Source organism: Oncorhynchus mykiss, chromosome 6 (genome assembly GCF_013265735.2).
Source record: "Oncorhynchus mykiss isolate Arlee chromosome 6, USDA_OmykA_1.1, whole genome shotgun sequence".
NCBI lineage: Eukaryota > Metazoa > Chordata > Actinopteri > Salmoniformes > Salmonidae > Oncorhynchus > Oncorhynchus mykiss.
Window position 1 is genome coordinate 35,234,063 of NC_048570.1, and position 12,990 is coordinate 35,247,052.

The 12,990-nt window shown below is 41.0% G+C and overlaps 1 protein-coding gene across 3 annotated transcripts; it reads left to right on the forward strand.

The window, feature by feature from the left end:
* Positions 1-505: 505 nt before the first annotated feature.
* On the forward strand, positions 506-11,544 carry LOC110525841 (checkpoint with forkhead and ring finger domains, E3 ubiquitin protein ligase). 3 transcript variants are annotated; one of them, XM_021606294.2, is made up of 18 exons: positions 506-640; positions 1,079-1,214; positions 2,249-2,348; positions 3,110-3,219; positions 5,335-5,394; positions 5,508-5,720; positions 6,030-6,200; positions 6,283-6,472; positions 6,695-6,849; positions 7,086-7,248; positions 7,374-7,552; positions 7,833-7,934; positions 8,033-8,116; positions 9,070-9,140; positions 9,362-9,449; positions 9,678-9,785; positions 9,905-9,977; positions 10,860-11,544. In XM_021606294.2, exons 2-18 carry the CDS (start codon positions 1,109-1,111, stop codon positions 10,900-10,902), a joined length of 2,016 nt encoding a protein of 671 aa, XP_021461969.2. In that variant the 5' UTR covers positions 506-640; positions 1,079-1,108; the 3' UTR covers positions 10,903-11,544. The 3 variants fall into 3 exon arrangements, with proteins under 3 accessions (XP_021461969.2, XP_021461970.2, XP_021461971.2); XM_021606295.2 differs by having other exon boundaries at positions 6,066-6,200; XM_021606296.2 differs by having other exon boundaries at positions 6,108-6,200.
* Positions 11,545-12,990: the final 1,446 nt, after the last annotated feature.

Below are 12,990 nucleotides of genomic sequence, written 5' to 3' on the forward strand. Positions count from 1 at the left end.
ACACGTCTGAGTGTCCCTCTGACTATCCTTAAAAAATATATGTATAATAAAGTCATTCCGTCTGGTTTGCATACTAAAAGGAACTTGAAATGATTTATAGTTTTACTTTTGTTACTTAAGTATATTTTAGCAATTACATTTACTTTTGATACTTAAGTACATTTAAAACCAAATACTTTTAGACTTTCACTCAAGTAGTATTTTACTGTGTGACTTTCACTTTTTCCTGAGTCATTTTCTATTTAGGTATCTTTACTTTTACTCAAGTATGACAATTGGGTACTTTTTTCACCACTGGCTGCATGTCAACATCCTAGTGCAACCCTAGCAGCTGCCTCAACCACAACCCTATACAACCCCTGGTTGTATATGCAGAGTTTTGACATTGGCCTTACAGTATAATTAGAAAATAAACAAATTAAAGCATTTTTGCAAAGAGTTATGTGATATTAATCTTGTTTTAACAGCTTTTTCCCCCCTGACTGCTTTCTCCGCCCCTCCTCCATCAGCTGATGCTTGTAAATACGTTTAGTTGCCAGGAAGTAAACTAGTGTGCGTGCCAAGATGGAAAATGAAGGGACAAAACATCTTCAAGCTAAAATAATCGCGCTTTTGAGAGTATAGTGAATCTATTTTCAAGGTAGCTAAATCGTATTATTTCTAGTTTCTAGCACCTGTTAAGCAGTTTGAAAGTTGTTAGCTAGCTAGCTACTAGTAGCCAGCTTTAGCTAAGTTTATTGTTGTTGCATGTCCACCGTTAACTTGTTTTGATGTTTGATTGACTAGCTTCAAGGATGAAATACCCTGCTAATCAAACGTTTTAGCTACATTAGCTACTGTAGTTAGCTTAGCAAGCTAGGTACAGTAACATCTTTATGTTTATTGTTCTAAACAGGGTGGTTAATTCATTGTATATCCTTCTAAGCTAAGCTAGTAGCTAATGTTAGCTACTTAGCTAGCAAGTGCTCCACATTTCTCAACTAGAATAGGGTTCGCTTCTTAGATGACATATTTGCTGCCACCGATTTAAGAAGTGTGTTTGCATTTCTATTGTTCATGATTTGATCTAAAAATATAGCTAGAAGATTGGAACGTATCAGCTTTGAACATGGATATTCATGAAAGAAGTCAACCATGGGGGAAGTTAGTAAAAGTGGACACTGAATCGGAAGTATTGCTTGTCAACAGGGAATGCACTGTCGGGCGAAGAAAAGGTACGATTAACATTCCACACAGTGACATTAACTCACTTCACCATATTGTAGGCTACTTTCTGAAATATATAGAAAGTTCTGTGGTAGGACACTAACTGTTATCTATAAATGATATAAATATTTAATGAGTTACTAAAATACCTGTTCTAAATATGAATGATTATTGCTCCCACAATAATAGTAATGTGTAAAATATATATTCTATAAGGCATGAGGCATAAAAACGAAATATAATCTATGTTGCTTGTTTTGAGGATCTGGTTTATAAATGTCTTGATGTTTGTGACAAAAGACAACATGTCATAGACATGAGAGCCAGGCAGTGTCTGGGCTCTTTAATAAAACCAGTTAATTCAAGGCACAATGCCCAAGGTCACTAAACTTAGACACCCCCTCTGATGATATCAAAGGTGTCTGTTGAGGACACGTGTGCAGAATGGTATGTTTTCTTTGTATGGATTTTGCTCAAGGAAAGGTTTAGTCTCTATTATTTTGAATTCCAGGAGTCTGCTTTCCAATACAAGTGGTCTGAGTTTAATGAGCTAGTATGCTATGCACCATCCAAAATATGGTATAAAGGAAGGGTATAAATATATCAACAATAAATCATCATAATCGTACAATCTCAGTCTAGTAATTTGAGCCGCCTCGTGAAAATATCAACTGCCCATTGCCTAAAGACATGTTTTCCTGGTATTTTAAAATGGATCATGAATAAGTCTTAATTGGCCTTGTTTACAGTAACGTGACGTAAACAAAGTAATGCTTTTTACACACGGTATAGCACAACAGCTCCATAAGGGAAAGGGGGATACCTAGTCAGTTGTACAACTGAATGCCTTCCACGGAAATGTCTTCCGCATTTAACCCAACCCCTCTGAATAGGAGATGTACGGGGGGCTGCCTTAATCGACATCATAAGTAGCCTACCATACGAGAACATCTAGCTTATTCAAATCATGCTTAAAGTAGTCATCTTAGACGATGTTGTGATTTTCTGTGCATTTTTATGAACCATCATTTTCTTTCACCAGGCTGTGATCTTTCCTTTCCTGCTAGCAAACTGGTCTCGGGGGATCACTGTAAGATAGTCCAGGATGAGAGATCAGGGTTGGTGTGGCTAGAGGACATGAGGTATGAGGGGGGTCTCTAACAATATTTTTGTTGTGTGTGTTTTTTTTTCTTTCTCTTCGGTCCTGTATAGCTTACAGGCTCAATGTAGGCCCATTTTCAAGGCCCGTCTGATCAATTCTGTATGTTTAACAATGCGATAACACGGTAATGTGAAGCGGTACCTGTTAGCCTAATCAGGCTAAATAGATTTTAACCTGCGTTTTTATGTTAGGTTTTATTAGAGAAAAATATGTTATGCAGATTGTCCTGTTTGTTGTGACTGGTCAGTGTATTTAATGGTACATTGAACAGATCTAGGCCTGCACATCACAGTGTAGTCTAATTGTCAGTGTAAAGCAACCAGCTTGGAGGTAATGAGGCAAATGACACTAACCAGTAATTAGAGGTTGTGTTTTACCATGCTCTGAGTCAGCAAAGTATTCTCTACACACATCACTCTAGTGTCCGCGTACACACCCACTGCATTAGGCTATGCATCACTGAGCACAGTGGTAACTCTGTTTTGCTTCTGAATATTGTGGAAACCTCTGCAATGGAAAGACGGAATGCGACAGTGTAGTTACTCAATAGTGTAGGATACAATTCCATCCCTATACATCCCATGAAGAGAAGCTACTATTTAATCAATGCCCTGTTCATTGCTACTATAATAATAACTGCATCCCTAGTCTGGGATTTATTCCAAGGCTGCTGATAAATCCACGACAGAAATGACTGACCAGTGTTGTTTTTTGTGTTGTGTTTTTTTCCCACCCCTCTAGCACCAATGGTACAGTGATTAACATGTCAAAGCTGGTGAAAAAGCAGGTTCATATGCTGCAGAATGGAGACGTCATCTACTTTGTGTACAGGAAAAACGAGCCAGAGCTAAGTACGTTTTGTTTTCCTACATTGATTGGGGTGTTTCACTCTGTGGTCTCTTTGTTGTTATTAAACCATAATGTTGGTTTCTCTGTTTTACATTGGTTATGATTTTATTTTTTATTTTTTTTATTTCACCTTTATTTAACCAGGTAGGCTAGTTGAGAACAAGTTCTCATTTGCAACTGCTACCTGGCCAAGATAAAGCATAGCAGTGTGAACAGACAACAACACAGAGTTACACATGGCGTAAACAATAAACAAGTCAATAACAGTAGAAAATAAAAAAAAATCTATATACAGTGGGGCAAAAAAGTATTTAGTCAGCCACCAATTGTGCAAGTTCTCCCACTTAAAAAGATGAGAGGCCTGTCATTTTCATCATAGGTACACTTCAACTATGACAGACAAAATTAGAAAAAAAATCCAGGAAATCACATGATAGGATTTTTAATGAATTTATTTGCAAATTATGGTGGAAAATAAGTATTTGGTCACCTACAAACAAGCAAGATTTCTGGCTCTCACAGACCTGTAACTTCTTCTTTAAGAGGCTCCTCTGTCCTCCACTCATTACCTGTATTAATGGCACCTGTTTGAACTTGTTATCAGTATAAAAGACACCTGTCCACAACCTCAAACAGTCACACTCCAAACTCCACTATGGCCAAGACCAAAGAGCTGTCAAAGGACACCAGAAACAACATTGTAGACCTGTACCAGGCTGGGAAGACTGAATCTGCAATTGGTAAGCAGCTTGGTTTGAAGAAATCAACTGTGGGAGCAATTATTAGGAAATGGAAGACATACAAGACCACCGATAATCTCCCTCGATCTGGGGCTCCACGCAAGATCTTAGAAGATTGGGAGAATGTCATATGGTCAGATGAAACCAAAATATAAGTTTTTGGTAAAAACTCAACTCGTCGTGTTTGGAGGACAAAGAATGCTGAGTTGCATCCAAAGAACACCATACCTCATGTGAAGCATGGGGGTGGAAACATCATGCTTTGGGGCTGTTTTTCTGCAAAGGGACCAGGACGACTGATCCGTGTAAAGGAAAGAATGAATGGGGCCATGTATCGTGAGATTTTGAGTGAAAACCTCCTTCCATCAGCGAGGGCATTGAAGATGAAACGTGGCTGGGTCTTTCAGCATGCCAATGATCCCAAACAAAACCGCCCGGGCAACGAAGGAGTGGCTTCGTAAGAAGCATTTCAAGGTCCTGGAGTGGCCTAGCCAGATCTCAACCCCATAGAAAATCTTTGGAGGGAGTTGAAAGTCCGTGTTGCCCAGCAACAGCCCCAAAACACCACTGCTCTAGAGGATATCTGCATGGAGGAATGGGCCAAAATACCAGCAACAGTGTGTGAAAACCTTGTGAAGACTTACAGAAAACGTTTGACCTCTGTCATTGCCAACAAAGGGTATATAACAAAGTATTGAAATAAACTTTTGTTGTTGACCAAATACTTATTTTCCACCATAATTTGCAAATAAATTCATTAAAAATCCTACAATGTGATTTTCTGGATTTTTTTTCTCATTTTGTCTGTCATAGTTGAAGTGTACCTATGATGAAAATGACAGGCCTCTCATCTTTTTAAGTGGGAGAACTTGCACAATTGGTGGCTGACTAAATACTTTTTGCCCCACTGTACATCTCCTTAAGATAATAGAACTTCAATTAAAGAGTTAAACAAACAGGGAGCACAGTGTACGGTTGCTAGCTTAATATAGGCCTACCTCATTATTGTGAGTGTTTAGTACGTTTAAAAAAAACTTTGGCTTGTGGTAGGTAGGCTGTATAAAGAATAATGTTTTTCTTAAGTTTCTTCAGAAAGTGTATATAAATCAGTAGTTCATAGTGCATAAATGTCTTTTAGCCACTTGTTTTCCTGTGTATCTTCCACTGCTGACACCTTGGTTGTATAATACATACACAATTAACTTACATAATGTGTGTAAACTGAGTTGGACAAGTAGGTCAGCTAAACTCATTCTTGACCGATCAAAATAAGAGTAATATGTTCCCTTTTTGGGATATTTAATGAATTGTTCATGAAAGTTTGCCTCAACAACTGAGTAAAGTAAAAGTATGGTGTGCAATCTTTTGCTCGTACAGATATTGCCTACATATATCAGTCCATAAAACCAGAGAGGACATTCTCACAAGACTCAATTTGTAAGTAGGTAATACCCAAATGTTTGACTGCGACCTCTGCATCCTTTTCATGAAAAGCATTTGTAGGCTCATTAGCTTGTTTGTTGCTTACCACCCTTATCTCATCCTGTCAGGCGACGCCACCAAATGCTCAGATATGCAGCAGAAAGCCCAACCCTGCACTGTTCCAGCAGCAGTGTCTGTGGAGCCATTCCTGGTAGGACCTCCATGGGAACAGCAGGCCTTAGAGGAGCCCCAGCCCTCCACCTCCTCCCACCTCTTCCACACATTCTCCCCCTCCACAGCATGTTCCTCTGCAACCTCCCTCCTGCACTCCTCTGCCTCAGGTAGGCTTTCCATCTGGCTTGTGCTTGCTTTAAATTTTGGTTAATTGTGAAGTCTTCCGCCCTCCCCCCCTCAAATTTTTTAACCAATATAGCATGTCTCCCTTGAATTGTGCCAGCTTTGTTCACTGTCCTTTACCTCTTTCAAAATCCCCAAATTCAAGGGCGGCTCTGGACAACTGATAATATGATAGACTTTATCCGATTTGATCAGACTTATATGGCCACTACTACTCCTGATATTCAAGGATAGGCACCGGTAACTGAATGTGCACCAATCTCATGGGCTTTTGATAATTCTTCGTCTCTCAGGTTCCGAGGGTCCTAAATGTGCTGCATCCTCTGTAGGCAAGGCTGAGGAGCCCAACTCTAACCTCCTCTGCTCAACAGACGTGCGACAGACTGAAGCCCAGAGCAGAGTCCCAATGCTGGAAGAGGGGGACATGGAGCCAGAGAGAAAGAGGAGGAAAACTGACGGTGCTGGTCAGTGTCATTACCTTGTGGGGTCTTGATACTTGGTTGGTGACGCTTGATTGTAACAGTTTTCCCCCTTTTCCTTCCCTAGATAAGAACTATGATTTTGGACTGCCACATACTTCCAGTATTGAGGTGGTGGGCCCGGGCCCAGCTAAGGGAACTCTTATCACGGATCTATTGGGAAAAGCTGCCGTGACTGTGGAAGGAGCCACGACTGACAAAATGGAGGAGTCCCTCACCTGTATCATCTGTCAGGACCTACTTCATGACTGTGTCAGGTACAGCAAGACTCTACCTACTACTACTAAATTAGAAAATAGGCCCACTCCACATTTTCATTGCTTGTGGCTCCTCGCAGCAGATGAAAATAACTGTTTCAATAAATATAATATATAGTCATATAAACAACACACAACATTGTGTAATTCCATTCTGTAAGACAGAAAGCTGCCTCCACTGCATTGTTCATGTTATCATCTCCCCGTGCGTCTCCCAACTAGCCTGCAGCCCTGTATGCACACCTTCTGTGCTGCGTGTTACTCTGGCTGGATGGAGCGCTCGTCTCTCTGCCCTACCTGTCGCTGCCCCGTAGAGAGGATCCGCAAGAACCACATCCTCAACAACCTGGTGGAGGCCTACCTTATCCAGAAACCAGGTTTGTATCCAATCTGCCCTACTCTACCCTTGGACCCTCATTAACACTACTGGGGATGGTCCCCTGCTCTTCCCCCTGTTAAACACGGCATTTTTGCATCTTGTCTTATGTGTTTCTCCTTGTCCTGAATATCTGTACAGGGCTAGCCTATAAAAAAATATGTGGGCCTTTGTGTTTGTACCATCTCTTTTTGTGCGTGGATAAAGCATTGCAATATTGACCCTGTGTGTCCACAGAGAAGTGTCGCAGTGAGGAGGACCTGAAGAGCATGGACAGCCACAACAAGATAACTCGGGACATGCTGCAGCCAAAGATTGAGCGTTCCTTCTCCGATGAAGAGGGCAGCTCTGATTATCTCTTTGAGCTCTCTGACAATGACAGCGACGCCTCCGATATCAGGTCAGACAAAAGAGTAGCTGTGTGTATGTGTGAGTGTTTGTGGTCTTGTGTGTACAGTGTGTGACTGTTTTTTTGTCCCCCCACTGAAACCTTTTCTCCTTGTTCCTGTTGTTGTGTGTCCATAGCCAGCCCTTTGTGATGTGCAGACAGTGTCCAGGCTACAGGAAGGAGATTAGCCAGGTACTGTGGGCCATAGGGCCAGCTCCTCTAGGACCAGCCCCACCAACTCCTGAGGACAGGGCTGGGAAACCCCTTGGAGAGAGGCCATCAACATCATCAACACGCTCTGACTTCTCCACTACAGGTTACTGAACTGTGCCGAACTGTTGATCGCAATAATGGATGACCTTTTTGTATAGTGATTTTATATCTGATATGTAATCGTTCTACATTGTGTGATCAAATTGTCTATCAAAATGTTGCACTCGCCTGAACACAGAAACGTGTTGGTCAGATGCGCCACAAGCATTCCATCTGCAGATTCTACAACAGTACAGTGTGCACCTTTCAGGGCCTTGCCCCAGACGATATGCATATGTGTCCCACTGAAATGTTTCCCTCTGTGTCCTGTCCTCCTCCTGCAGCACCTCGAGAGTACACGTGTCCTCCTCAGGGCAGCCATGTCATCTGCACCTGCTGCCTGCAGCCCATGCCAGACCGCCGCACCGAACTCTCCTCTCAGCAATGTGAGTGGCCCACAGGCCTGTCAGTCAATGTTAATGGACCAACGGCACGGTTGCCTTGGCTGAATGTGCTGATGGGTGTGGTTCTTTGTGTTGGGCAGGTGTGGCGTGCCAACGGCCCTTCTGCCACATGTACTGGGGCTGCCAGAGGATCGGCTGTCAAGGCTGCCTAGCACGTTTCAATGGTTTGTCTCTGCTCTAGTACTGAAGGAAGTTAGAGGTAGTTTTGTTAGCCAACGCTAACTAGCGCTAGCTTAGCGCCAAGACTGGAAGTCTTCGGGCATAGAGCTGTACCTGAAGACTTCCAGTCTTTGCGCTAAGCTAGTTAGCATTGGCTCACGAAATTACCTCTAACTTCCTTCATACCTGATGCAAATACATAACATTTTTATCCACAAGTTCATTGCCAAAATCCCAAACTAAGTTGTAGTACTTAATCGCAAATAAGTTTGTGGAGATTTGTTTAATTGACCTTGGAAAATAACCGGTACAAACTTCACACTGTGCTATTAAACAGCCATCACTAACATTGAGTGGCTGCTGCCAACATACTGACTCAAATCTCTAGCCACTTTCATAATAAAAAATTGGATGTAATAAATGTATCACTAGTCACTTTAAACAATGCCACTTTATATAATGTTTACATACCCTACATTACTCATCTCATATGTATATACTGTACTCTATACCATCTACTGCATCTTGCCTATGCTGCACGGCCATCGCTCATCCATATATTTATATGTACATATTCTTATTCATTCCTTTACACTTGTGTGTGTGTGTGTGTGTATATAAGGTAGTTGTTGTGAAATTGTTAGATTACATGTTAGATATTACTGCACGGTCGGAACTAGAAGCACAAGCATTTCGCTACACTCGTATTAACATCTGCTAACCATGTGTGTGTGACCAATAAAATGTGATTTGATGCTTAGTTAACCAGGCCTTTTGGCTGATTTCCAAGGTAACACTATCATTTTGGAAAGTTTGACAATAGTGGTTGCAAATGGAAATTTACCAAGATAGATTTCCTATATTGTCCCTATGTCTTACTCATAATTTGTTACTGTATCACATTGCAGTAGCATGTTTACCAGTATGAGAAATATAATATCCATGTCTTCTTCCACAGAACTCAACCTTACAGACAAATGTCTGGACGGTGTTCTGAACAGCAATAACTATGAATCAGAGATCCTCCAGGTACATCCTTTTTATACTCCTTGGCTCTAACCATTGGTCTGTCTGGACACCCAGAAACCGTATCTGCACTATTTGGGGTGGTTTCCCAGACAGATTCATCTTAGTCCTGGAGTAAAACACTATTTCAATGACGATTCTCCATTGAACATTCGGACCCTTTACTCAGTACTTTGTTGATGCACGTTTGGTAGCAATTACAGCCTCAAGTCTTCTGCTTACAGAATTACTTGTCAGCCAGAGGGATGTCGTGGAGGGACATGCTACAGGAGGGTCTTCGGGGCCTGCAACAGGGAACCTTCTATCTCTCTGGTCAGTCTTGACACTATCCTCTTCACCTCACATAACTTGAGATTGGAAGCGTTCCAGGTTGCCTTTTTTGCAGTTGCGCAACACTACTGCAAAAACGATAAGCTGGAACGCCACCATTAAGCTTCCCATCTTGAACATGGTTCTAAGTCCTACTGACAGTGCAGAGCATCCTTCCACCTCCCTTTGGAACACACTAGTAACCCTCGCTCTCCAATTTTTTTACCCCAGATTATCGCATCAACAGTAATGCCATAATGTGTTTCTGCTGTGGCCTGCGTGCCTTCAAGGAGCTGGCCTACAAATATAGACAAAACATTCCTGGCTCGGAGCTCCCAGGTGAGAGAGCACTGCCCACAACGACACAGCCTCTAACGACTGTAGACTGCGAGATGGTAATGAACTAGCATATCCAAATTATGAATGAAGCTTTATTTGTTTGATATTCTTTCCCACAGTTGCTGTGACGTCTCGGCCTGACTGTTATTGGGGACGCAACTGCCGGACTCAAGTAAAGGCACACCACGCCACGTAAGTTACATGTGGCCATTATCTTCTGAATAGGTCTCCACAGTCCAAGCTTATATATATTTGTACCAGTCAATAGTTTGGACACACCTACTTTTTTTTGTGACTATTTAAAAAAAACTATTTTCTACATTGTAGAATAATAGTGAAGACACAAACTATGAAATAACACATATGGAATCATGTAATAACCAAAAGCTTTAAACAAATAAAAAAATATTTTATATTTGAGATTCTTCAAAGTTTGACTGACCTTCATGTCTTAAAATAATGATGGACTGTCGCTCCTCTTTGCTTATTTGAGCTGTTCTTGCCATAATATGGACTTGGTCTTTTACCAAATAGGGCCTCTGTATACCACCCTTACCTTGTCACAACACAACTGAATGGCTCAAAACGCATTAAGGAAAGAAATTCCTCAAATTAACAAGGCACACCTGTTAATTTAAAGGCATTCCAGGTGACTGCCTCATGAGCTAGTTGAGAGAATGCCAAGCATGTGCAAAAGCTGTCATGAAGGCAAAGGGTGGCTACTTTAAAGAATCTCAAATATATTTTGATTTAACACTTTTGGGGGGGTTACTACATTTTTCCATATGTTATTTCATAGTTTTGATGTCTTCACTATTATTCTACAATGTAGAAATTAAATAAAACTCTTGGAATGAGTAGGTGTGTCAACTTTTGACTGATACTGTGTATAGTTGTGTGGTCTCTGTTAGAGGCTTCAATGTGGCTGTACATGTATTTTACCAGAAGGGGGCACTGTTGTATCAGCTTGGCCAATAACACCTGCTAGTAGAAGAAAGCTGCAATCACTTCTTCACAGCAGCTCTGGTTCATGATGTGACACATTTGTATTGTTTCCTTTTCACCTTGTTGCAGGAAATTCAACCACATATGTGAGCAGACGCGTTTCAAGAACTGAAGAGCCTTGTGGGTGACCTGCTATGCAAGGCTCCTCTCCAATCACTGGAGCAAAGACTGACTTCCAAGGATCTCCTGTATTACTCTCTGTCTCTATACAAAGTGGTCCTATTTTTCCTCCCTCCCTTATTAAGCAGCTCTTTGCCCTGAGGAAAAGTGTCTCTCTCTTAGGTAATAACTTGTAGTTCTCTAACAGGTTCTATAGTCTTTGTATTTGATTATATGCAGGAATTAGAATCAAACTCTTTTGATAAGACTGGCTAGGTAATGATTAGCCCAGTCTTATAGGAATAGTAGGGTGGGATAGTACTATGCACTCCACACAGTAGGACCGGATTCCCCTATATGATGATGGACTAATATCTTATGGGGAATATGATCAGCACCCTTCATTGCAGTATCATGTTCTTTTGGGTACATGATCATATGACTAGTTTGAGGGATAATTTTGTTTTTTTTAAATACACTGAGAACAATTAAAAATAAGAATTTGTTCTTAACTGACTTGCCTAGTTAAATAAATGTGTACTGTTACACACTGGATGAAATGGCATCTTTTGTGACCGTAGCTTAGAAGGCATAAATATATTGATATTAGTAAGCCGTTGACACTTTTTCTAATTCCGTGTGCCTGAGTAGTTGGCACAAAAAAAAAAGGATGAATTGATTTTGTTTTTCTCTCTCAATTTATGGTGTAGTGCTTTAGATATCTTGGAGAATTCTGTATTTGAAAGCTTCCTACTTTTGTGAAAATACAGCAGCAAATGGTGTTCTAAATAGTATTCCTATGTTGGAACCTTCCCCCAAACCTACTAGGTAGAATCACAGCTATGTTGTCTAAAGACTTCATATGCATATATAGACATTGAGGCTTCTTGTGGTTTCTATATCGCTCTCACACACACAAGAAAAAGTATGTGAACCCTTGTAAATACCTGGGTTTCTGCATAAATTGGTCATAACATTTGATCTGATCTTCATCTAGGTCACAACAATAGACAAACACAGTCTGCTTAAACTAACACACAAGCAATTATACGTTTGTATGTCTTTATTGAACACACCGTGTAAACATTCACAGTGCAGGGTGGAAAAAGTATGTGAACCCTTGGATTTAATAACTGGTTGACCCTCCTTTGTCAGCAATAACTTCAACCAAATGTTTTCTGTAGTTGCAGAATCAAACCTGCACAACGGTCAGGAGGAATTTTGGACCATTCCTCTTTGCAAAACTGTTTCTGTTCAGCAATATTCTTGGGATGCCTGGTGTGAACTGCTCTCGAGGTCATGCCGCAGCATCTCAATCGGGTTGAGGTCAGGACTCTGACTGGGCCACTCCAGAAGGTGTATTTTCTTCTTTTGAAGCCATTGTTGTTGATTTACTTCTGTGTTTTGGGTCGTTGTCCTGTTGCATCACCCAATAGCATAACATTCTCCAGCAAAATGTCTTGATAAACATGGGAATTCATTTTTTCATCGATGATAGCAAGCTGTCCAGGCCTCGAGGCAGCAAAGCAGCCCCAAACCATGATGCTCCCTCCACCATACTTTACAGTTGGGATCAAGTTTTGATGTTGGTGTGCTGTGCCTTTTTTTTCCTCCTCACATAGTGTTGTGTGTTCCAAACAACTCAACTTTAGTTTCACCTGTTCACAGAATATTTTGCCAGTAAGCGCTGTGGAACATCCAGGTGCACTTTTGCAAATTTCAGATGTGCAGCAATGTTTTTTTTTTTTTGGACAGCAGTGGCTTCTTCCGTGTTGTCCTCCCATGAACACTATTCTTATTTAGTGTTTTATGTTTCGTAGACTCGTCAACAGAGAAGTTAGCATGTTCCAGAGATTTCTGTAAGTCTTTAGCTGACACTAGGATTCTAGAATGCTCAATCATCTTTGCAGGATGGCCACTCCTAGGGAGATTAGCAACAGTGCTGAATTTTCTCGATTTTATAGATCATTTGTGTTACTGTGGACTGATGAACATCAAGGCTTTTAGAGATACTTTTGTAACCCTTTCCAGCTTTATGCAAGTCAACAATTCTTAATCTTAGGTCTTCTGAGATCTCTTTTGTTCAAGGCATGGTTCACAT